The sequence below is a fragment of the Lygodium microphyllum genome, chromosome 13 (assembly GCF_053477565.2).
Source record: "Lygodium microphyllum isolate KBCC chromosome 13, Lygodium_microphyllum_v1.1.10, whole genome shotgun sequence".
Classification (NCBI taxonomy): domain Eukaryota; kingdom Viridiplantae; phylum Streptophyta; class Polypodiopsida; order Schizaeales; family Lygodiaceae; genus Lygodium; species Lygodium microphyllum.
The window spans coordinates 151,076,836-151,104,161 of record NC_141147.1 but is presented as its reverse complement, the minus strand read 5'-3'; the positions used below and the strand labels follow the sequence as shown (position 1 = coordinate 151,104,161).

General features: G+C 39.0%; 1 protein-coding gene across 3 annotated transcripts in view; it reads right to left on the bottom strand.

Moving 5' to 3' along the window:
• Positions 1-7,871: 7,871 nt before the first annotated feature.
• LOC148027351 (uncharacterized) overlaps positions 7,872-27,326 on the bottom strand; it is a 143,924-nt gene continuing 124,469 nt past the window's right edge. Inside the window, exon 19 of one of the 3 annotated variants that reach the window (XM_087691915.1) lies at positions 7,872-8,288. In XM_087691915.1, the coding sequence (XP_087548041.1) occupies positions 8,146-8,288 (143 nt within the window). In that variant the 3' untranslated portion in view covers positions 7,872-8,145. Of the gene's footprint in view, positions 8,289-9,465; positions 11,170-27,326 lie in introns of those variants that run through there. The other 2 variants (XM_087691914.1, XM_087691916.1) reach the window with 2 other exon arrangements.

The window sequence follows — 27,326 nt, the reverse complement described above, 5'->3', positions numbered from 1 at the left end:
CTCTATGGATTATGTGCTAGTTACAAATGCAGGAGAGCCTCTCACTTATCATGAGGCTATGCACAAGGGGTGATTGTCACTCTTGGGAGATGGCTATGTAGTATGAGCTTGACTCATTGTATAAGAATCAGACTTGGGATTTGATTTCCTTGTCTTAGGGTAAGAAAGCTTTGCCATATAACTGGGTGTACAAGCTAAAAAGTACCCCTGGATACCCCAAACCAGCATACAAGGCTCGATTGTTTGCTAAGGGTTTTAAGCAGGAGCATGGTGTTGACTTTGATGAAGTCTTTTCTCCCGTGGTCAAGATGACCACCCTACGCTTAGTCATGGCCTTGGTTGCATAGCTTGACCTGGACTTGTACCAGATGGATGTCAAGACAACTTTTTTACATGGGGACTTGCATGATGAGATTTACATAGAGCAGCCTAAGGGCTTTGTCGACCTTGGCAGGGAACATGTAGTATGCAAGCTAAAGAAGAGTCGATATGGCTTGAAGCAGACACCTAGGGAATGGTACCATAAGTTTGATGCATTCATGTAGTCATAGGGCTACATCCGCAGTGCTATGGATCCGTGCTTGTACACGAAGAAAGCTTATGACGGTTCTTTACTGATTTTGGTACTTTATGTGGATGACATGCTTTTAGCATGGACAGCTCATGAGGAGCTCGATGCTATTAAGGCTCAGCTCAAGAAGAGCTTTGAGATGAAAGATCCGGGACATTCCTCTCATATACTTGGTATGCCCATTACGCACGATAGATCTTAGGGACTACTCTATCTGGTCACAGAGGGAGTACATCCATAAAGTCCTTGAGCGCTTCCGTATACAGGATGTTAAGCCTATTGGCTGTCCATTACCTTCTCATGTAAAGGTTTCACAGGCCGATTGTTTGCAGATAGATAAGCAGAGGGCCGAGATGGCCAAGATTCCCTATGCATTAGCCGTGGGCAGTCTTATGTATGCCATGATAGCCACCCGTTTAGATATTGTTTTTGCAGTTGGGGTTGTGGCACGTTATATGGCTACACCTGGCAAGAAACATTAGGATGCCATGAAGGGTATCATGAGGTACCTGAAGGGCACATTAGATATGTGTATTTCCTATGGCAACCAGGATACAGGAGTCGTGGGATACAGTGACTTTGATTATGTAGGATATGCAGATAGTAGGAAATCCAATTCTGGCTATGTGTTCACTTATGCTGGAGGGGCTATCTCTTGGATGTCTAGGGCGCAGAAGTGTATGGCTCTTTCTATTACTTCAAAGGCCGAGTATATTGCAGCCATAGAGGCTTGCAAGGAGGCTATATGGTTAGGCCGTTTGATTGCAGATTTGGTATGATAGATGCTATGGCTACACTGGATTCGGATTCTATAAGTGCCATTCAGTTGGCTAAGAATTCAGTCTTCCATGCGAGACGAAACATATTGAGGTGAGATATCACTTCATTCACGAGGTCGTTGAGGACAGGTCTATTGATCTTGTCAAGATTCCGACTGAGCCAAATCCTGTAGACTTGCTCAGAAGAGCCTCACTACAGAGCGCTTTGCCTTCCTCAGGAGATTGATGGGCGTTGGACGAGATGACATTTTTTTCCTCATCTTGTTGTACATGTTTACATGTTGTACTGTCTTTTCTTTTCTTTTCTCTCAGTGGGGCAGATTCGCCTTTAAGTGGGAGGTTGTTGGGGGTAAAGGCGCCTCTGCCTAGCTGCCCATATATTACTACACTGACAGTACCCGCCACTGCACAGTGCAGGTGGCGGGCGCCCCTCACAGTCACTTATTCTTTATTCTTTTAGTGATAGTTTGAATAAAGGAAGGCCCGGCCACACATTGTGGTTGTTGGAGTTCCCACTTTTGAGTTTCTCTCTCTCTTGCTTTTGCTCTCCATCCGCCATAGCTCTCACCGCCAAGCTTCTTCCTCTTGGGTCCTACTTCCCTTTCAAATAGCATTTTGCTTATGGTAGCATTCTTTCTCAAAATGGCCAAACTGTCCATAGTAATGACAAGCACAATCTCTATGAGGGCTAGACCATTCTCTACCTCTTGAAAAGGATATTTCCTTGCCTCTAGGCATAAAGTTTCTATGATCAAAAGAGTTATGTCTACAAGCAAAGCTGTCTCCATGACCATACGAACATCCTCTAGCTGTATCATGACCTCTTTGATGGTAGAATATACTATCTAGACTAGCACTTTTCCCATTGCTCGATACATTAGGGCCCAACTTTATTTCTTTAGTAAGCAATAAGGCAACCAATACCTCAAAGTCAATGGCCTCTCATAGAAATAGAAGTGTCAAGTTTTTGTATGCAAGGCCAAGTCTATTCAAGGCAACAGAGTCCAAGTCATCATCATCAACATGTGTATTTATGGAAGCAAGGTCCTCTGTAGTCTACTTTATCTCTGCAACATAATCACTAATGCTTTGATTTTCACGCCATGCACCATGCAAACTCTACTTTAACAATATCTTTATTGTATTTGTGCAAGTGCAATATATCTTCTCAATAATGTCCCTTGCGTCTTTGCATGTGCTAGCTTTCTTAATGTGTGGATAAGGTCTTTGAAATGCATATAGATATACGATGTTAAGTTTTTACATGTCCAATCTTTATAGACATTCCTCTATTCTTTAATGGGTCATTTAGAAAGTTCAAGACATGCTTCCTCACTTGTTATGAGGTCCCATAGACCTCTTCTCACATAAGAAAAATTTCCATGTGATACTGTTGTACACTGTAGTTATCTTTTGTCAACTTGTCACCATTTAATTTCACTAATTTATATTGTTTCTAACATTATGATTATTATAATTTACAGTGTGTCAAATCACTATTGAAGCACACAAACAAGTCCCAACATCAACGGCTTAAATCCAAGATAAAAAACATTACTTTATTAAAGGAAATACATGTAAAACCAATTTGAATAATATGATTGTTATACATGTATCAAATTAATTTCAAATATATCTATACATCATGCCCACATGTTGTACATCTATTGTCTAGCAAGAAACATTGAATTTAGAGCTCAAATGGTGTCCATATAGCCCAAAAAATAGCAAAACACAAGCAAAAAATAGACAATTTTCATTGCTATTTTTCTATAAAGTTTTGTGCAAAAAATGAAGTCGATGATAAGCTCAAATAAAAGTTTTTTTTAAAAAATTCTTGATAAAAATTTCCCTCTAAACTGGGACCCAAACGTTACCTATAAATTGGCCATTTTGATCTTTGAAACAATTAGTTATTTCTTTGCAGTGTGAACACAAAATTATGAACTAATTCAATGGAGCTCCAGTGTGAAAACAGTAATAAAATATCCAATTCTTTAATCTCCAATGTGAACACCGTAAGTGAATCAGCTCAATATTAACCAGTGTGAAAAAGACTTATTTTTCAGGGTTAAGGCTTTAAGTTAATAAGCTTAAATAGCTCAACTAATTGGAATAGAATGAAGCATGCCATCACGTAGCTACCACCGTCTAATCATGTCAAGCCTTTAGAATGCTGATGTTGAGCTTGCCATAATCAATAACGTCCTCAATTCTTGTTTATGAGTATTTGAGCTTCAAGCTTTCTCTTCAAGCCAAGTCACAAATTAATCTTCTTTCCTTCCATGTTGTAGAAACAAACCCCCTACTTCCTTCTCTAACCAGGCATTGTAGTGTGGAGCAAGCTGCCCATGTGCTTCATCCAACAAGCAACCCCCCTACTCATGTAGGCCATGTGATTAAGCTGGCCTCGAGCTTTCAGTATCCAATACATAGTTCAATCCGAGACAAAAAACAACCAAACCATTGCTATAATCCATTATTTGCAACCTCCAATGGCTTCTTGAATACATCCAACCCGGCAATAATATCTAAAAATCAATCTACAATAGCTCTTCTAATATGTGTAATTGTTTTGAGTGGATTTATTGAAGATTTGTATCGTATTTAACAACAAATAATAAGCTTTGAATCCAATGTAGACCTCAATTCATCGTGCTCCTCAATCTAATTCCTTACTTTTGCATTTTCACTTTGATACAAATTTAAAGGATTCGATTTAGATGCACAAGGGAAGGGAGATGGCACAAGATATGGTGGCTTAATCCATATTCTCCTCTCTCTTCTTCATTTTTCTCAACTCACAATGAGTATCTCCTAAAGTGGATAGATACATTGACTTTAGGACACTTTATATATAGCCATTTTTAAATTTAATACAAGCATAGGATATGACTTAATCTATGTATTATTTCTCAACACAATGACTTAAAGTGATAGTGACAATAGCTTACTATGAAGGGATACTATAGTGGTCTTGGTGTCTTTTCAGATTAGACATACCCTTTGGAGAGGGGCTCCATAAGTCCAAGAGAGGGTTATGGATCATTCTTCCATTGTATCTTTGTACGAGAGCATGTGAGTGTGATTGAAAGAGAGTGTGTATGCATTTTTTGGCGATCAATCTATTGTATCTATGAGAGATTGTGAGATTATAAGAAGAAGAATATAAAGACATTGTTGAAGATATGATTGGAATACTATGTGATTATTTTCCATTCATATAATCATGTGGATAAAATCTCTTGGTTGATTGTTGAAATGAAAAATATAATGTACTCTGTTAAATTTATAACTATGGAAGATATATTCTATGATGTTGTGTGAAGTTTTAATCATGTTTTCCTTGTACGTTTCTATTAAAAAAATGAAAAAAAAGCTTGTTGGTGTTACAAGATAGATTTTCTTGCAGTTCTTTTCTCATTTTCTTTGCCTTCTCTTGAGAGCTTCATATATGGAAGTAAAGACTACACATATCTTTATAAAGATGACCAACTAAAATATACTTAACTTGTGGATAATGTAATCTATAACCTTTCCTTTCAAAATTATAAACAATAAAGGTATTCTTCATATTCATGTTATTCAATATTTTGTCATATCACACACAAATACTAATATATAAGCCTAGCAACTAAAAGCATGTAAGAGAGCAATGGATGACTTATTACCATACTAAGTCTCATGTGGTGTGATAAAAATACAATGATTTAGTGAAACACTTGTTTAGTACATAACCTCTGCACACAACCACCTCAAGTCAACTATATCATGAAACTTCACTATTGTTGTCATATATGGTATCATCTATATAAGAGCTATTATTTCTCTTAGCTATACCATTTGGTTAAAGTATACACAATATTGTACATTAGTGTTTTATCACACTTTCAATTAGAAATGTATTAAACTCTTTAGAGAGATGCTCTCGCCCTTGTGATTAGAATGGAAATCAATCAAGCTCTTAAAGACCGATTTTCAATAATACATGCAAGATTTTCAAGTCACAAAAATACTTTAAACTTAGACTTTAAAGAATACATCCAAACATATCTAGAGTCATTGTCAAGTCAAAAAAGGTCATAAAGGAAAAGTAATTGCAAAAGACAATGTTTGCATTGAACCACAAAAACTTTGTTAAAATGCAAGTTGTGAATCTCTCACTAAACTATTTTTTGAAAAGGGAATGTACTGTATTTTACTTAATATACAACCCTTACAAATACATGTTACATATATCTCAAGAATAATAATGAAGACATCATGCTAGATTTTTTTGTAACTATAATACAAATAACCAAAACACATATGCCAAGTTACGCATCTAAAACAACTTGTGAATCTATAATTTTATATGCCATATCTTTTATATATTTTTCATAATTATTGAGCTTATATAGTACTTAACATTTATAATTATATATTTGGTATCCATAAGGTTGATAATTAAGCTAATCTTGATAAGTGTAAAAATAAGCAAGACGTTTTTTTTAAAATCTTATACATACAAAGTATTTGAAAGTATAAAAGTACAACCATTAACAATAGTAACATAATTTTAGTAGCTCATTTGATAAGAAAAAAAAGACATAATATATATAACATTACTATATTTAAAAACATACTCAAGTTAGACAATAGAATATACTACAAAATAATATCCTCAATAGCACTACTATTAAGCACTACTCATTTGAATTTATAATAAGCCCTTGCCTAGTAAACACAAAACTTTTGAATTAAAAGAAAAGATATATACCATCTAGCTTTTTTTTTTCTTAGTCTTTTTTATAATCAACTTAAGATAATTTAATGATATGATCTCTCACCTTTAATGCACATAAGCTTTTACTCTTCCTTTTTCTCCATTCTTATCAATCTCACTTATCTGAACTATATTTATAAATTTTTACGTAGTACCACAAAATCTTGATTTATAATATGCATAATGAATTTATTTTAGTAGATTTAGCCTTCTTGTAGCAAAATAAAACTAGTTTTCCAAATGATATGAGCATTAGGATTGTTTTGCATCTTTGAATAAATAATAGATGTTAAGATATTAAATAAAATTTTACAAATTGAATTATTTATCTAAATTTCATTTCTAAAAATTAACTACTCCTTAAGACCTTTGATTTTTGTTAGAAAATTAATCATAAAGCTACCTTCATTCATGTGTTTTCTTTAATCACTTATGTAAGTAAGCAACACAAGTCTTTTTTAAGTGTATTCCAAGCATCTTCAGTTGTCTTGCCCCTGAGTGGTTATGTAAGACTATATTACGTTTAACAAATAATACAATCAAGACATGAGCCTATATATCTCTACTATTATAGCAAGTTTTCTTAATAGTAGATAGTGATGCTCCAATAGTAATTATAGTGAAACTAAGATCTACACCATTCACAATAACATTGTTTTCATTACACTCGTAATCTTTTGTAACCAATATATAATACATTAATAAATTTCATTGTAAATAGTTGATCCACACAACTTATTTTCAACAACTAGCACAAAGTCAACTTGTGTTATATAATACATTACAAAGTAAACTATAACAAGCCTTATGTGCAAAATGAACACTCTTGGAAAATTTACACAAAAGAACAAAATGCCATCAGTAATTTTAGCGATGGTACATATGGAGCTTGAGATAAAGTCGAATAAAAATTCCAACAATAACCGCTATAAGATCTCTCACAATATAGTCAAATATGTGAATACTCATCAAATCTCATCCTAATTGCATGATAAACAAATCACACTTTGCTCTCTTATATATTTTTGGTTGCTTGGCTTCTATATTAGTATATGTTTGATTTGACAAAATATAGAAAAAACATGGCTATGAAACATATCTTTGTTTATAACTTTGAAAGTAAAGATTATAAATTATAATATCCACAAGCTAAGTATATTTTAGTTAATCATTCTTTGTTAAAGATGTTATTCAGTCTTAACTTTCATGTATGAAACTCTTTGGAGAACACCAATAAAATGAGAAAATAAGTGCAAAAAAATCCATCTTGTAACACCAATAAGCATCTTCTTTATCTTTTGATAGAAACACACAAGGAAAACATGAACAAAACTTTATGCAAGCACATCATATTAATGATCAACAAAAAAAAAAGAACTAATCCATGTGATTATATGAATAGAAAATGACCACATAATATTCAAATAATATCTTCAACAATATATCCATATTTTTCTTTTTTCATAATCACTATCTAAATAATGTTGTTATATAAACATGCTTGCAAATCTCAAAATTTAGTAAACTCTCTCCATAGATTTGCGAGACCATCATGATTATAGATGTACTCAACATACTATCAAACTAGATGTGCTTGGTATATTACCAAAGTGGACAACTGTATAAGTAACCTCGAATAAAAATTATCATAGAATAAGATTCAACAACATGGAAAAAGATTTGACTTGATAGTGAATAAGACTTAAAACCATCTCAAGATCATGAACTGAAGGACCAATCAATTAGAAGATAAGAGTTTACATAATATTGCCTAATTTATGTCAACTGAAAAGATACTGATCTACTCATTGCAGTGTTTCAAAAACGGAACATTGATTGGGATTCTTCTAATAAAAAAAAGTAAATAATTACTAGCTTTTAATTGTTCAATGATCAATAAAATTACATTATAGAATGAGGATTTATCAATAGAGAGACCACTCATTTGCAGCCACACAATCAACCAATTTGTTTGAGAGAGGGATGAAATTAGTTATGAGAAAGGTAAGACAGCAGACCCTTGCCTTTCCTTAAGAATGCGGTATCCTGGATAATGCTTTGAAAGTATTCTTTAAGTTAATGTAAGCATCATTGTATGCACCATACATGCGCTGGTATATTTCAACATCTTGAGAACTTGGAAATATGGTCTTTCTCACTTTCAACCAGTCACCTGCATCAACAAAATGCCTTATGTTATTCGCCCTGCCATAGACAGGGAGATTCGAGCATTGGAATGCCATGTGAGGAACATTCATGACAACTCGAGGATGTCCAAGTAGGAAGTGATAAATCAAAAGTAGATTTAAGTGATCAGTTCATGATCAGTTTATACTCAATTTTCAATGGTCTACAGCTGGTTCAATGGACAGCAGCATGGTTGAATAAGAAGCTAGAAAGAGGTCTCTACATGGAAGAGTCCAAAGAGAAATGATTGCACTCATCCTATCAACTACAGACTACCTACAAAACATGTTTAGGAAAACGTAAGAGCACTGATAATCCCAAATCTTTAAAATGCTTAAAAATCTCATAACTAACCAAGTATTGCCATGTCAGCCTTAATGTCTTTCACTAGAGAAGGGGCATGTCTTGCCTTGTGTCAGAGGCAAGAAATGATGAACAAAATCAGCCTCAATATTTTATGCAGGATGTAGAATAGGCACCTATCATAGACAAATTGTGGGACATCCAAAATGGAGATGTCTCAAGGTCTTCCCACAGAAAGGATTCCCCCATATCGACTTCCTTTGATCCAATTGTAATCTCTAGAGAGGCCTTTCTGATAGGCTAAATGTCTCCATCCACCCATCCATCCATCATACGTGTCACTGGTTCTCAATCTATGTAACCATCTCCTATGTATCTTTTTTACATGGATTTTAAAAATAACTTTGAGACTTAGCTTGAGCATGTGCTCAAGCTTGTATCAATCCTTCCTTTCTAGGGGAGGAGCTTCACAAGATAGGTTCCTGATTTCCCCTTTCCACTCCTTTCTCTTTTAGATGTATTTGAGAGAGAGCTCTCAACTTTTATATGACCTAGAGGTCATTTTGGGATAGACCTTATGAAGTGTGTCCTCGAGCATGTATAAACCCTCTCTTTACACTGGAGGAGCTTGGTAATATTGTTTTGCATCTATCTCTGAGTACAACATGGTAGTTTTCCCCTCTATCATCAAGATGTGTATGACATGGATCTTGAGCACATGTCCACACTTGTATCAAGTTTGTCTTTCTTATGTTAATTTCTCACTAGAGACTAAGCTTGAGCATGTGCTTAAGCTGGTATCAACCCTTTCTTTAAGAGAAGAGATCAATCCAACTGTGGGCATATTTGTATCTGTCCACCTAGAAGGCACTCCCTCCACCATGGTTTCTATCGTGGTCTTTGCTCCTCTGAACCCATGAAGTCCCTATCCCTAAGCATCATCTGGTAGATCAAACAAGGAAACCACTCTCCCAGTGTAGTAGCAAGGTGTGTGCTGAACCTCCCCCAAGAAAAATGTGTCCTTTGCCCATTGTCACATGGAACAGAAAATGGGAATGGGGAACGAGAACAGAGACAGCCAGGAATTGCCATTCCATGTGACTATATAGTCACATGCAATAGGCATGAAATGGGAAACGGGAACTCGGAACAGGGAATAGGGATGGGGGATCCAAAAATGGCCATTTTATGTGACTATGCCTTTGGCCCAAGGTGTGAAGGGACTCAAACCTTGAGTGTTGATTGAAGAAACAAGGACGCCTCAACTTCTCTACAAGTGGTTGTTGACGAGTCGAGACTACCTCACCTTCTCTGCAAGGTGTGCAAGACTTTGATCTCAAGTGATGGTTAAAGACACGAGGCTGCTTCAACTTCTCTTCAATAGTGGTCGGGGCAATCTCCAAGCTTGATTAATGGCTACAAATTTGAACTCCAATTGTCTCCCAAGACCTTTGGCCCTAATTTGTTGGGAAATCCGATGGATGGTGGGTTGCCAGGGTACTCCGAGACTAGACGTAATGACTTGAGTCTCCATAGCAATAATGTCTTCCACAACTTCTCTCCTGAAAGAAGACCTTTAACAATGAATTCCATAAATAAAACTCTGCTTTGGCAATTTGGGACAATGATCCAGAACCATTACTAGATTTAGGTTATGAATGATGGTGTTCCAAGCTTCCTTCAACTCGGTTGGGCTCCCATCTCCTCTTGACTAAAGAAACTTCATGTGGCACCTCATTTCACCAATGTGTGACTGGGATAAAGACCAACAAGTGATACAATACAAGGTGGCTAGTAGAGCCTATTTCGGCAACCACCATCCTTCCTGCTAAAGAGAGTCTTGTTGTGCTACTTTTGTCTACTGCTCAAAAGTAATGGGTGCTAGCTCTTGTTTTGAAGTGATTCACATGGCATCTGAGATATGTCACTGAGATTCTGTGAGGAATCCAAGTGAAGTCTTGGAGATCCAATCCAACTCCCAAGGTTTGTAGACCGAAAGGTATAATTTGTGCTAATTGATGAGAGAGCTTGAAGCTCTACCAAAGACAGAGAAGGATAAAAAAGAAATCTGCGGCCAGCTGTTCAACCTCCTGTGAATATTGAGCTAAGGATCCATTTGCTGCTAAGTCTCTACAGTGCCTGAGCCTTGTCGTACAGAAGAAATCTTTTTCATCTCTTCTCCTGTCTGTGCCAATAGGAACCTGTCACATAGTATCTCTACAAGTTCATGCTATCTATCTCTGTTATGGCACCATGCATCCTGTCAGTCACTGATTTAAACCCTAGATGTCTCTCCTCAGGAGCTGCAAGTGAGGCTCTAGCTGTCCTCTCTTTCTCCGAAAGACCGTTTCTCCTCTTGGAGGCCTCCTTTTTGAAGAAAGTGTCGGTCATTGAACTTCAAAAGAAACCAGTCAAAGTTAGCTTCATAGTCACTCCGAAAGACCGTTTCTCCTCTTGGAGGCCTCATTTTTGAAGAAAGTGAGGCTCTAGCTGTCCTCCCTCTTTCTCTGAGACCGTTTCTCCTTTTGGAGGCCTCCTTTTTGAAGAAAGTGTCGGTCATTGACCTTCAAAAGAAACCAGTTACAGTTAGCTTCATAGTCACTCCTAGTGCCATGGGCAGCCCAAAGTAACTAGACACATTACCAGCTTTAATGACATTGAATGCAAGATCAAACACCACCGACGACGAAACTTCATTTCTGCTTGTTTATACACAATTTAGTAAAAGTAATTCTGAAACATACTTTGATCATTTTGCGGAAGGCTTTACTGAATTCTAAAGCTGCTAACGCATTCAAGCTAAATTTCCAGCTTATCCTATCATATGCATGTGAATGTGCCATTAATTATGATATACTCATACTTACCTGCAGCTGCATGATTGATAAGCACGATGAAGCAAGTGATTGCATCATGTATCTTTCTGCTTAACAAACCCAAATTGGCATTGATGAAGTAGTTTGGATAGGATGAACTCAATCTTGTGCGACAGATACTTGGCCATATATTTGTAGGAAATATTCAACATGGTTAGTGGCTTTCATTGTCCAGGTTTTGACTAATCAAAGTTCTTCAGATGATGACTCTTCATCCTTTAGCAAAAACAAGTGTCTTTTTTCTTTTGCTGAAAAAGTATTCTATCTTTTCTAAATTTCCAGATACTCTCAAAATCATTGATTGCCGGACATGTGTTCTTGACTTCTCTCTGGTGTTTAAGGATTTTTTCTTTTTTTTTTCTTCACTTTCTCTATTATTATTGATGAAACCTCTGGGTCTGAGTCACTTTCTGAGCTCTCATCCTCACTTTCATCTTCCTCAGAACTATCACTTTCTTCCTCTTCTTCTTCTTCTTCACTATCATTCTCATTCACTAGTTCCTTTCTTGAAGCCATATCAAACTTCTTTGCTATTCCTTTACGGTCATAAATCAGTGTGATTCCTCTCCTCCAATCCTGTATTGCACCCACTTTCCTAAGCCAAGGTCTACCTAGGATAAGTGGAAAAGCATCCAAACCAGCTGGCATAACATGATAAATTATTTTCATAGCTATCTTGCACATACTTCTGTATAGACCTCTAGTTCCTAATCAAGAGGCTTGGCGGCTTGGTCTAGGAACTGGACATTGAGTTTTGGTTGAGATCCAAAATTTGATTGTGGTGCTAACACTTTCTCGTTCTCCATCCCTGAGTTGAACAAGATGGCCAAACTTGGCTTAGTCTTGATTGCTAATGTGTTGGATCCTGCAAGCAATAGTTTGTGGCCATTTTGCTCAATGCCAACGATTTTTCATGTGCCTAGAGGGTGGCATGATTTATAGCCAACAATTTTAGACTCTTTGATTGCTTGGCGACCCTTCCCCCCTTGGACTTGGAAAGGTCTTGGTAGGATTTGCAAAGTCATAGTAAGTTGATCTTAGAACAACCATTTGCAAATAAGATCTATCATCTACTTATCAAGAATAATGATGGAGCCTGACGGAGCTGAGAGTGTGAATGCGACAGATAACACACATAGAGAGTAGAGAGTAGTTGAAAGGAGAGTGAGTACAATACCTTTGATGTTTGGTACAAAAGACTAGTGTACCTATTTAGGTTTTAGATAGATATATATATGAAAGTACAAATGTGCTAAGGGTGTGTTCACACCCGTGCACATATAAAAGGCACAATGGCCCTTTATTCCCAACAACCTCCCACCTAAAGGCAATGCGCCTTAAGAAGAGAAAATAATCAACTGAGTCTAGGTATGCACAAAGTTGAAATACATATATCTATCCAACTCCCATCATTTGTCCGCAATGAGCAAACCGCTTTGCTGGAAGATCCTTCGTGAGAAGATCTGCAGGATTATCATCTGTATGCACTTGGATAAGCTCAATGCTCTTGCTGTTAAGTACATCTCTAATGAAGTGATACTTCACCTGTATGTGCTTCGTCTTTGCATGAAAGACGGGATTCCGTGCTAGCATGATAGCACTCTGACTATCACAATGGAGAACAGGTAACTTTGTAATTCCAAGCTCTCCCACCAGATATGAAAGCCATAAAGCCTCCTTGCATGCCCTAGTGGCAGCCACATACTCTGCCTCTGTAGTAGGCAATGCAACACACTTTTATAGCCTGGAGATCCAAGAGACTACTCCTCTTGTGAAGGTAAACACCATAGTTGTCAGGTACGAAAAATACGGTACGATAAAATACGGTACTAAATGGTACCTTAAGATTTTATAAGATACGGTACAATATTAGTACGAAAAAAAAAGTAACTTTATTATTTTGAACTATAGATGATAGAACATATGCTAAGAGTCTAAATAGCAATGCTATTGGAGTATATAAGATGAATACTTGAGGGTAACATGCCAAAACCTCTATGGCATATGCCGCATGCGCAACATGCGCTACAACTTACAAGTACATACATATGAGTGGATACATCATACATGAATGATCATATAAATAAGAGGTATGTATGCTTGAGAGAGAGAAGGTTGAGAGAGAGAGAGAGAGAGAGAGAGAGAGAGAGAGAGAGAGAGAGAGAGATGAAATGACATGAGATGCTTTATTAACGCCTACAAGAGGCCAAAATGACCTGTGAGACCAACAATTACCAAACAAACCACCAAAGGTTTTGGTAAAAGATTTATGAATTTTGCTATGGTTTTGTTTGGCATTGCTAAGGCTAAAGCAGCTACCAATGGTACATTCACTAATTCGTGTACTCTCAGAAGGTACATTAGGCCAAGCTATCCTCTGGCCTAGTTTTATTAGCAATGTGTACTAATGCTTTGGGTTGGGTGGTGCAAAATGAGCTGTGAACAAAGGTAAAATCAATAGGATTAAGCTACTCGATGATTCTCAAATGGTGCTGAATTTATTTATTGATGACACTAACATATTGTGAAAAATGATGGGACATTAATTAGAAACGTTTGGAACTGCTTGAATACCTTATGTATGGCCTTTGGCTCTAGGATAAATCATAACAAAACATGTACGAAGAGTCTAATCAAGCTTCCACCCCCTTTCTTGGTTGATCGATCAAGGCTACCTAACCACCACCACCACCACCACCACCACGACGGTCAACAACCCAAACTACCACCAACAACAACAACCACGCACAAAAAAGAAAAAAAGAAAAAAAGGAAAAAAAAAGTGCTTGTTTTTTGGTACGATTTTGTACAAATTCGTACGGTACGGTACGGTACGAACCGTATAGTCCGAACCAGTTCGTACCACGTACGAGTGCAACTATAGTAAACACATACCCAAAAGTGGACTTTCTACAGTCCGCATGACCAGCATAGTCTACATTTGTAAAGCCGATGACAGATACCTTCTACTTTTCAAAGCAGATGCACAAATCCTTTGTGCCTTTGAGGTATCTCATAATACCTTTTACTGCTTCCCAATGCTTTTTACTAGGGTTTGCCATGTATCTGCTAACCACTCCCACTGCAAAGGCAATGTCAGGACGTGTAGCAACCATAGCATACATCAAACTGCCAACAGCTGAAGTATATGGTAACTTGGCCATTTCGGCCTTGTCATCATCAGATGTAGGGCTGTCCTCTGCACTGAGTTTCACATATGGAGGCAATGGAACCCCAATTGTTTTCCTCCCTTCCATATTGAAACGCTGCAAAACCTTGGAGATATAATGCTCCTGAGATAGATAGAGTAATCCTTTTGACCTATCTCTGAGTATTCGCATGCCAAAAATGTGATTTGCATCACCAAGATCCTTTATGTCAAAGCTGCCATGAAGACTTTGCTTTAGTGAGTCCAAGGCATGAGTATCCCTGCTAGCAATCAGCATGTCATCTACATACAGAACCAATATAATCAGGTTGCCATTTGCTGCCTTCTTAGTGTACAAGCAGTGATCCACTTGACTTCTATGAAAACCTTGAGACTGCATAAATGTATTATGACACCATTCTCTTGGTGCTTGTTTCAGCCCATACAAACTCCTTTTGAGTTTACATACCATATTCTCTTTCCCTTTTGCCACAAACTCTTCAGGCTGCTGCATATATATGTCTTCATGCAGATCACCATGTAAGAATGCAGTCTTTACATCCATCTGTATGAGCTTCATATCTTTAGCTACAACCAAGTCCAAAATGGTACTCAATGTAGTCATCTTGACTACAGGAGAGAAGATCTCATCAAAGTCAACCCCATGTTCCTGCTTGTATCCCTTCGCAACCAATCTTGCTTTGTACTTTGGCGAGGAACCAAAAGTGACCTTCATCTTGTAAACCCATTTGCATGGCAAGGTTTTTTGCCCTTTAGGCAACTGTACCAAGTCCCAAGTGCCATTTTTCTCAAGAGATTCCATCTTTGACAACATGGATTTATACCATTTCTTGCTATCCTGTTTGTCCATTGCTTCCTTGAAGCAAGACGGTTCACCACAGTCTGTCAACATGACATAATCAACCACATTGTTTACATCAGGAACGAATCTATCAGGTTTTCTAGTAGCCCTAGACGATCTCTTTAACCCAATGATCATTGTTTGCTGGCTGTTGAGACTGCAAATTTCCATTTTCACCTTGCTGTCCTGGCATTTCAGCCTGCAAATCAGCATTAACAGCTTGCTGTCCTGGCTGTTCCTGCACATCCAGTAGCTCATCATTATGGACAATGACTGGCTGATCATTTCCGGCATTATTTTTGCATTTGCAGGCTCATTTACAGCAGGTATTTGCTCCTGTACAGCGGGGACATTTTGCTGTCCAAAAGATATTTCTTCCTGGAGTACAACCCTACGGACCTTCTCAGTCTTTTCGGGCTGTTTATGCATGCGATCTTCCGAGAAGATAACATCATTGCTGCATACTATTTTCCTTTTCTCGGGATCCCATAATCTATACCCCATTTCACCCTCCTCACCATATCCTAGGAAAATGTACTTACAGGACTTTGGTTCAAGTTTGCTGCATTATTCTTTACGAATGTGCACAAAAGCCTCGCAACCAAACACTTTCACGTGAGCATATGAAGGTGGCTTGCTCGACCATGCTTCGTGAGGGATTCCTTGCCCCCTCCGTCCCCCCCCCCCCCCCCCCCCATTGTTAAAGCGAAGACACTTAAGTGTCTTATCAGTCTGATTTTCAACCAATGCCAAGAATTTTGGAAACTTGTCAAGCACTTTGGCCTTGCTACGAATAGGGTAAACCCATACCTTCTATGTAGCATCATTGACAAAGGTGATAAAGTATTTCTTTCCCCCTAAAGATAACCCTGGCATCTGACATACATCGGAATGTATTAACTCTAGAGGAGAAGATTTCAACGAAAGAGACTTTTTATGAGATGTCTGTGCATGTTTACCATAAAGACAATGATCACAATGCTCAAAATCAGCACAACGAAGACAAGGCAAGTAACCCAAACAAGAAAGTACTTTAATTCCAATTTGACTTATGTGTCCTAACCGGCCATGCCACAAAGAAACACTTGGTTGCTCGGTCACGGCAACAACATGGTCACGCACACTAGATACGTGGAGAGGATACAAGGTATCACTTTTACAACCTCTGGCAATCACTCTAGATCCCTTACAGATCTTCCATTTCCCATCACCAAAGGTGGTATGAAATCCATCGTCATCTAGCTGCCATGTGCTAATCAAGCTCTTCTTGAGCTAAGGTACATGCCGTACATGCCGTACATGCTGAAGTGTGAAGACAAAACCATGCCGAAACTACAACTGCACATTGCCAATACCTGCAATGTCACATGCATAGTTGTCCCCAAGATAGACAACACCATGTCGATCCCCTATATAGTAAAAAAACCACTCACGATGAGGGGTGACATGAAAGGAAGCACCTGAATCTAGAATCCAAGTGTGCATGTCATCATCCATATCTGCAAGTAAAGCATGTGTACTAAAGTGTGAAGAAACAAAGAGTACGTCATTCCCACTGTCACTGTCATGATTGACTACATTCACCTCTTCAATTTTAACACTGCTCTTCGTAGGTTGACTCTCTTTCTTCTCTTCCTTGCTATCATCTGTCTTCTTGCCCTTTCCTTTCTCTTTCTTTCATTTGTAGCAGTCATGTTTAAAGTGACCCTTCTTGCCACAATGATGGCATTCAACATCCTTACCACGTGATTTACTATGTCCCTTGCTATCAGATTTGCCTTTCTGCTATGATTTGCCCCTAGTATGCAAAGCACTGGAAGACTTACTGGATGCATTGTTTTGCCGATTCATTTCTTCCATGAGTAGAGCACTCTCTACATTAGCATACAAAAGCATCGCATTAGAATTGCTCATAGTTGTCCTGAATGTATCCCAACTCTTTGGTAGAGTGCAAAGCAATAACGTAGCCTTATATTGTTCATCAATCTTAAACTCCAAGGCAACCAGCTGGCTAAAAATGGAGTTAAACTCACTCAAGTGAATAGACATTGATGTACCCTCTTTCATACGCAAATCCATAAGCTTTTTCAGCCAGTAAACTTCACTTACGGCACTCTTTTGGGCATACAGTTCTTCCAATCAAGTCTAAATAGCATAGGCAGAATCCAAACCTTCAATGTTAAACAGCAAGGTATCGGAAATCGATAGCTCGATAGTTGAGAGTGCAAGCTCATTTAACTCATCCTAGTCTTCCTATTCCATATCTGCGGGCTTTGCCCCTTTGGTCTTAATCGGCCTTGCCTACTTCTTCTGCAACAGGATACTATAACACTATTTTGCTGGGCTGCAAAGTTATGTGCTCCTTCAAGCTTCTTAATGTGCATGATATGACTGTTGTCACTGTTGCCAGTCATGATTTTTAGCCCAAATGTGACCAAAAAATTCAGCAAATGCAGGCCCAAACTGTCACACAAGTGACCAAGGTATAAACAAGTACCAACCAGCAATAAATGACCACGTAAAAGCAGAAATTTCAGATCTGCAATTAAATTTTCAGAAGCACTAAACCTTGTGCTACAACACTCCACAACTGATTATAGCTGTTCCAAGGACAAATACATCACATGACATGAGAAGTCCTAAATTTTAGCTGCAATTTCTGTTGTACATGCACTCACGAGCACAAAATTTGACACGCACAGTCAAAAGCCCCAAAAATTTTTACGCTCAAAGCATCAACCATACATCTACACTGTCTTTGACATGCATAGAATATGCCAATTTTGCCAAAATAGAGCAATTTCAGCAAAACCCCCAAAATTTTCCAAGTGCTAGATGTCCAAAAAGTATGGAATTAAACCCGCATGTACATAAAAAGACCAAATGGCGCACAAATTTCGCCCAAACAGCAAAAGCCCCAAATTGCACAAGGTCCAATGTGCATCAATGTCGAGAAATTGGGTAAATTTCAGCCCAATTCTTGCATGTACATGAAAAGCCCCAAATGTCGGAGGGAAAATGTCACAAATTCCTGCAATTTCTAAGACAGATATCACTGTTTGTCTTGCTCACATCAAATCTGGACAAATCCCCAAATTTTTGGCACAAATCTGCCAAAAATTTTGAACCGTGCTTACACGGACGAATGCCCGTCACTGAGCAAAGGGCTTGCTTGTAGGGAACCTTTGAAAAATTAAAAAATTTTGCAAAGGAAAAGTGACGAATCTGCCTCGTTTACAATCGCCAGCCCGTCACCTGCTCGTGTGACCTACTTGTGACGTGGAAAAAAGACGTTTGACCTGCATCTGACTGCACGAGTGACGTTTTGACCTGCGCCTGATTGCACAAGTGACATTTCGACGTTTTGACCTGTGCCTGATTGCACGTTGAACTTGCTGCCTGGGCTGAGGCCTGTTGCCTCGACTGCCTGCTGCCTGCCGACGTGCCCGCCGCTTGCAGTCTATCCGTCCCGTTGCGACCTGTCTGTCCGCTTGCCTGTCGTGTCTTCCTAGCATGTCGTCTCCTCCTCAACTCGCCCTAACTGCTGCACACCTTGACTATCGCCTATTACCTTAGGTGTGTCACCTCATGTCAGTTACCTCACGCTCATAACCCGTTCTGATACCAGTTTGATGGAGCCTGACGGAGCTGAGAGAGTGAACATGACGGATAACACACACACAGAGTAGAGAGCAGTTGAAAGGAGAGTGAGCACGACACCTTTGATGTTCGGTACAAAAGAATAGTATACCTCTTTAGGTTTTAGATATATATGAAAGTACAAATGTGCTAAGGGTGTGTTTACACCCGTGCACATATAAAAGGCATGATGGCCCTTTATTCCCAACAAATAATGCATGGCTAAAATCCACAGAGGTAGAGCTTGGTGGAAAAGTATAGTAATGGTAGGTTGGCTTAATAAATCCCTTTAAAATGCAACATGTTTGTTTGGCAAATGTCTGTGGGTAGTCTCCCGCTTGTTTCTACCATCTTGAGATGTAACATTTTCAATGCCTCCTTTTTCTTTTGTACTATAATCTATAGTTGAGGAAACATCTAGTAATAGGTTTTTGGCTTGCCCAATCCCATGGTGCATATGGTCTATACTATCTTGATATGGTGTTTGGTTGCCAAGGGATCCATGTATCCAAGAGGTTGGTTTTTTGGCAATTCCACACTCGCAGAGTCTGTGCAATCACCTATGCTAATCTTCCATTTTCTGCATCTTTGGGGTGGTTGGCATAATTAGACTATCGAGAGTGCTTCCAATTTTAATTCCCATTCTGAAGTCATAATCATATCGGCCGCTTGTGGAGTCTTTGTCACTGGGGCAATTGAGCATCATCGAGTGTGAAGGTCGTATCCGATATCATAGCTGGCCTTAAGGAGGAGAGAAGATTGGCAAGGATAGCATTGCAGCACATTGCAAGTTATAGCTTGGAGCAAAGGGCTCAAAGGTTGCATCAAGAGAAAGAGCAATGAGGTTCACAAGATCCTAGCCATGTCAAGTAGGAACACAATGAGAGGCAACACCGATAGGGAGAGCGCCCTAGAAGTTGACCTTATAGTCAGTGAGCTACTCACAAAAAGATTACTAGACAATACCAATGATGAGTAAAGTGTGGTAGCCATGCTGCAATTTCTTTAGCCACCCTATCCAATCTTCAATAGTCATGTGAGTCTTGTAAATTCTACACTTAATACATTTACCCATTAAAAAAAGAAGAGAGAATCGAAATGATTTATTAATGCATGCAAGAGGCCAAAATGACCTATGAGGCCAAAGTTACAAGTATCTCTAAAATGATACAAGCGTCTAGAGATAAACAATACAACAAAAGAGATCTAAATCTAAATGCTGAGTCCTATTGTAGAGAAGACCCTAGGAGGTTTTGAGCAATGATTTGATGTATACTCTTGTGTATACATCACCAACATATGTGTTGAGCTCTAGGACGCTTGGATTAGCCAAGTTGGACTACATGATCAATCAGTGTCTCTCAAGTAGATGTAAGTTGAGGTTGTGTAGGGGGCTCCTCAATACTCCTCTCAAGTGTAGGCTGAGTCTAGTCTAAGGCTGTCTAGGTGCTCCTTGTAAAGAAATTTGTGAGCAGTGTAGGCTCTACAAACTTGTGCTCTGTCTCTCAGAATGGTCTCTCTCAATCCTCGTATCCCCAAGAGAGAAAGGCCAAGGCATCTCTTGATAGTGTAGTCCATTACTATGGCATGCTCGCATGGGGCATGTCAACTATGGTAGCTTGATGCTTATGCAACATACACAAATGCTTGATGGTTTACTTCTCTTGGAGAGACCTCTTGAGTATATATGCAAGGGATGTATTTTGGAAAAAATGCATCGTTTTTTGTTTCCCCGTGATGTTGCTTTTAGAGCAGCTGCCAAATTATAGATTGTGCACTCAGATGTATGTATCCCATTGGGTGGTTGTTACAATTTTGTCACTTTCAATGATGACTTTACTTGTTTTTGTTGGGTCTAATCTTGGGTGAAAAAGTCAGAAGTGTATGATGAATTTTTGGCTTTGTAGCACTTGCTGAAAATCAATCTAACTGTAGGGTAAAGCTCTCCGTTCGGATCGAGGGGGGGAATACATGTCCTCTATGTTGAATTCTTTTTTGAAGCAGAAGGGCATTGTTCATCAGTACACTAATACTCCATACCAAAATGGGGTTGCATAGAGGAAGAATCGGTCACTCATGGAGATTTCCAAGTGTATGCTGAAAGTGAGGAGATTGCCACACAATTTTTGGATGGAAGCAGTTATGTGTGCTTGCCATGTCTTGAATAGGTGCCCCACCAAGGCATCAAAGAATGTCATGCCTTTTGAGGCTTGGAACAGTTGGAAACCTACTGTTGGACATTTTCGTACTTTTGGTTGTCTTGCATATGCACACATTTCCAAGGTACTCGGGAAGAAGTTGGATAACAAGGCTGTTAAATGCATTTTTGTGGGGTACAACAATGAGAGCAAAGGATATAGATTATATGATCCTATCTCTAAAAATGTATTTGTCAGTAGGGATATGGTTTTTGATGAAAAATCAGAGTTATCCCTTGTTGGTTTTGAGACATATCAGCCAACGATGTATTTGAAGGGTTGCTGCCCATTTCTTTCGGTGATACAGCTAGAGCTTTAGCAAGTGAACTTAATGTTCAGCCAACTGCTCCATTGGGTAATGTAGAAAATCAGCCCACGGCTGATCTGAATACTCAGCAAGGTGCTAAATTTGAAATTCAACAAGAGCTTGTACATGGTCACGAGGCTAGATAGCTGCCTAGATGGTATTTGCAGACTATGAAATATAGTCACTTGGATGCTCTTGTTGCTGATTGTACCAAAAGGCAATCTTGTATGCATGATGGTGCACATACCATGGAGTTTGTTATGGCAGCAAATACATTTGATGATGAGGAGCCTGAATGTTTTGAGGATGCATAACATAGTTTGCATTGGATGGCAACAATGCAAGCTGAGTTTGATTCAGTCATAAAGAATCAAAGATGGGATTTAGTGTCCTTGTGTGTTGGAAAGAAAGCCATTGGTACAAAGTGGGTCTATAAGCTGAAAAGGAATGCAAATGGATCCATTGACAAATATAAGGCCAGGCTTGTGGTGGCTAAGGGCTACGCACAGAAGAAAGGCATTGACTATGAGGAGACATTTGCTCCTACATCCCACATGACCACCATTAGGTCAATGGTTGCTTTGGTTGCCCATTATGGATGGACTGTGCATCGGCTTGATATAAAGACTGCATTTTTACACAAGGAACTTAAAGAAGAAGTGTATGTAGAGCAGCCCATTGGTTTTGTAATTGAGGGATCTGAACACTTGGTCTGCAAGCTGAAAAAGGCTTTATATGGTTTGAAGCAAGCTCCTCGAGCTTGGTATGAAAAGATTGATGCTTTTTTACTCAACCAAGGGTTCATAAACAACTCATCAGAGTCTACCCATTACGTATGTAAAGAGGGGGAACCCTTATTGGTCATATGTCTATATGTTGATGATCTTTTGCTTACACGGACACATGCTGATCATATTTCAGCATTCAAACAAAATTTGCAGCAAACTTTTGAGACGTCAAATTTGGGGCCTTTGCACTATTACTTGGGCAATCGGTACATTCATGATGCTACAGGCATTGGATTGTCATTGTTGAGATACATTGGTAAACTTCTTGGGAGGTTTGCTTACAAGATTGCAAGCCAATTTGTACATCAATGGAACCTGGACTGAAGCTGTCATTGCATGATGGTAGTGACTTGTTTGATATCCATACATATGCTCATGCAGCTGGATGTTTTATTTACTTATGCAACACAAGGCCAAACATGCAGTTTGTAGTTTCAGCCTTGAGCAGATATATGCATCAGCCACGCATGTCACATTGGCAAGTTGTCAAGCGTGTTTTCCCTTACTTGCAAGGTACTAGGACTCTTGGATTGCTTTATGCCAAGGGAGGACCATTGCACTTACATGCTTACAGTGATTTTGATTCGGCTCGTGATTATGATTCTTATCACTCCACTAGTGGCAAATGTTTCTTTCTTGGCTCATCTTGCATCTCTTGGCTTAGCAAGAAACAATCCACTGTTGCCACATCGTCATGTGAAGCTAAATATAAGGTAGCTTTCACTACCACAGTTCAATGTGTATTGGCTTAGACGCTTGTTAGCTGATTTGGAAGTATCGTATCTATCACAGAGCCTACTCCTTTGTTCACTCATAGTGAGAGTACCATTGCAATGGCATGAAACCCAGTGTTTCATGCACATGGAAAAAATATTGAGATCCATTATCACTTTGTTAGACAGAGGCTACATGTAGGTGATATCAGCCTTGTCTATTGTCCTACCATCAGTAATGTGGCAGACATCTTTACCAAAACTATTTCTCATGACAAATTTGAAGCATTTCACAATGCTTTAAATTTGATCTCCTTTGGTGGATGATCCTTGTATATTGATTACTTTTCATTCTAGGGGGATTTGTTGGGTTTGACTCATCCTAAAGTTCACAGGGGAGTGTCGGTGATCTTCAGTATGCGAGGTTTCCCCCCCCCCCCCCCCCCCCCAAACTCATCTCTTTTATTTTATATGTCTATAGTACACAATTTGGGCACTTATCGTGTTTTACACTCTTCAGGTGTGAACACCCTCTTACAATCCTAAGGTTTAAGGGTTGCACTTTGTACTTGCACCTTACACTTCAGACTATTGCATTGGGTGTCGTGCTCTTATACTCTTCACTGTCAATTGTACTCTCATCTGAGCTTCGATCTGTTCTTCCTCTTACAGATTGCTTCTTTTAGCTTGAGGGTCCTATCTGGGGTTATGGAAGCATGGGTTGTTTTTAGGGATAATGCACGTGTGTTGTCCCGACTCTATGGTATTCAACATGCTTTTTCTCTTCGAGTTGAATTGCAGCATTTACAAACTTTGTTGGCTCACTTGTTGTCTCTGTATCAATCAGAGGATACTATTGATGACTTGGTTAGATGCATTGAATGGTGGAAATGTAGAGTTCAATCTCTTCAAGAGGTGGAATATGCTAAATACAAATTGCTTGCCCAAGCGAAAGCTTTGCATGATAATAACTGTTAATCTCATTAGTTCTTTGCTCATTTACGCAAAAAATACGGTTGGGAAAATATTATGTATTTATTGGACGAGAAAGGTGAAATGGTTACTGAACTCGTCTCCATTATTTAAATGTGCATCGACTATTATAAATCTTTGTTGGGTCTATAGGAGATCCTTTCTGATGCTGTTCTCTCTGCTCGTCGATATATTTGTGACTTGGTTAGTAATCGGGTTAAGTTTGAATGGGTTGACTTGATGGAGGCTAATATCTCAGAGGCTGAAAGTGGAGGATGTGCTATCCCACTTACCACATAAGAAAAGCTCTGGCTGGGATGGGCTTCCTAATGAGTTGTTTTCACCTCATGTTGAGCAACTTAAGGACCCGTTAACTCTCCTGTGTCAACAAGTCTGAAATTTTGGTTTGATGCCTTAGATTGGAAGATTGCAGTGATTCGGTTGTTGCCCATGGTTCCTTCTCCGACTTCCTTGAAACAATGTAGGACCCATTTCTCTTATGGGTTCTTTGTATAAAATCTTTTCTAAAATCATTGCCAATAGATTGCAGAAAGTATTCACGCACTTGGTTCATCCACGCCAATATGGTTTCATTAAGGGATGGAATATCATGCATACTATTTTGAATGTTCAATTGGGAATTGATTATTCCAAAGCCTCTGGTCATCAGGTTGTTATGCTTTAGCTTGATCTTGAAAAGGCATTTGATTATGTCAGTTGGTCTTTCTTGCAGCAGTTGATGTCTACCATGGGCTTTGATCCTCACACGACTTCTCTTGTTGATACCATTAGTCAGGGTGCTGTGGCACGTATTGTACTTAATGGGGGGATCATTGATGAAATTGCCTTGTCTCCTTCTCTTTGGAAAGGCTGCCCTCTCAATTCTTTGTTATTTGCCTTAGTCACTCACCCAATGCTCTCTTTGTTGGATAAGTTGGCTGATCAAGGTGAGATGGTTGGTTTGTCTCTTCCCAGTGGTGCCCAACTTTTGGGTCAATCTTTGGCTGATGATTCCTTTATGTTTCTCAAGGCTGATTGGACGAATGTGAATAGGGCAATGGTTACGTGGAATCTCTTTGCTTTAACTTTGGGGCTTCATATTAATGCTCAGAAATCTACACTGATTTCTTGCATGGAGAGTGATTTGCAAGCTTTGGATTGGTAAGGAGCTGTGATTTTTAAAGGAGATATCACCCGACACTTGAGTTATCCTATTGGCGTGGATGTAGCTCCTCATGCCTTGCTTGATTGGATGTCATCCTATATACATGATCGGTTTATGTACTAGAAATCTCAAGGCTGGCCTCTTCATGCATGACTTAAAGTTGTTCAATGCATCATGATCAATATGGTCTCGTTTTTTCTACCCGTACTTTCTTGGACTAAGAAGTTTCTTTGGGAACTTGTTCAACCTATCCACTTCATGTTGTGGAAAAAGAAAGGGAATCGTTTGGGGCCAAGTGTGGATTTCTTGGCAGCTTATGTCACTACTCCTAAACGGATGGAGGGAGCAGATTTATTAGATGTTAATTTCCATATGGTTACTTTGAGATTGGCAATTTTGCAGGTTTTTTGTGTGTATAGTCATCCCTGGACTAAAATTGCAAAAATTTTCATTGAAAAGATTGGTATCTCGCATGGTCGCATGGTTATTCAAGTTTATTGGTGGCATGTGCTGAATTCCATGAGGTCTATTAAGGTCTCCCAGTCTTTTCTTCTTTCTCATTTGATTGCATCCTAGCGTTTCGCATTTTGGTGCCCTCTTGATCTTTATGAGGAGGAGAATTTGCTGCAAGGAGAAGTGCTGGCTACCTCCACGTTCTTGGACTGGCCCGATGAAGACTTCCAACGAGATACATTTAATTGGATGGCTTGCTTGGGGTTGGAGACAGTCCATGATTGTGTCATTGTTGGGCAGCCCCGTCTTTATTTTTTCCAGTGCATTCGTCAGTACTTTCGGGTGCCTCATGGCTATAATGACATTTGGTTGTTCTTATAGGAGCAGCTTCTAAGGTACTATCCATTGCTTGCTTTACAGTCCTTGTCTCCTTGGTGGGATTGGATGTTTGTGCTACCTAATGATTTCAAGAAAAGGTCGGCTAATCAAATCTATCATTAGATTGTCAAGGCCAAGAGATGGGTTACTGGAAAGGCCAATAAAATATGACATATTTAGGACAACAAAAAGAAGTGGCAGGAACGATTTCTTCTGTGGAAGTCTGAGATTCCTTATCAAGGTAAAGTTTGCATATGGTTGCTTTGAGACTCGCCCTTTTGTAGGCATTGTGTGTTCAGAGTCATCCCTCGTCAGATATTGCAAAATTTATCATAGAAGAGACTGCCATCTCTCATGGTAGCACAATTATTTAAGTTTCTTGGTGGCATGCACTTAACTCTACAAAGCCTATTAAGGTCCCTATTAAGGTCTCCCGGTCTTTTTTCCTTTCTCATTTGATTGCATTCTGGTAGGAGATGTTATGTTTTGCAGTTTGGTACCCTCCTGATCTTCGTAAGGAGGAAAATGCGTTGCAAGGAGAAGTGCTAGCTACCTCCAGGTTGTTGGATTGGCCTGATAAAGATTTGCTACGAGATAAGTTTAATCACATGGCTCGTTTGAGGTTGCAAACAGTCCATGATGGTGTTATTCTTGGGTAGCCCTGTCTCTATTCTTTCCGGTGTATTCGTTAGCACTTTTGGGTGCCTTGTGGTTATCATGACATTTGGTCGTCCATACATGACAAGCTTCAGAGGTTCTCTCCTTTGCCTACTTTATAGCCATCGTCTCCCTGGCGAGATTGGATGTTTGTGCTTTCTGATGATTTTGAGAAAAGGTCAGCTAATCAAATCTATCATCAGATGGTTGAGGTCAAGAGATGAATCATCGGAAATGCTAATAAATTATGGCATATTTGGGATAGCAAAAAGAAGTGGCAGGAAAGATTCCTCCAACTTTGGAAGTCTAAGGTTGCTTATTGGGGGTCTTTCAACTAGGGATGTGTTGCGTGCTCGATTGTTCGCTCCACACCAGCTGTCCTTTGTGTGATATTTGAGTGTTAGAGTCTTGGTGATTTGTGTCTGCTCTATTTTCTTGGCCGACCTGATGGTCTGATGTAAATATTGCTACTTAATTCAATTATCTTCATGAAAAAAGAGAGAGAGAGGACTTGTTAGAGAACAATCATCCATTCTTGGGTTTTGAGCAAGATACTTCCATGGCC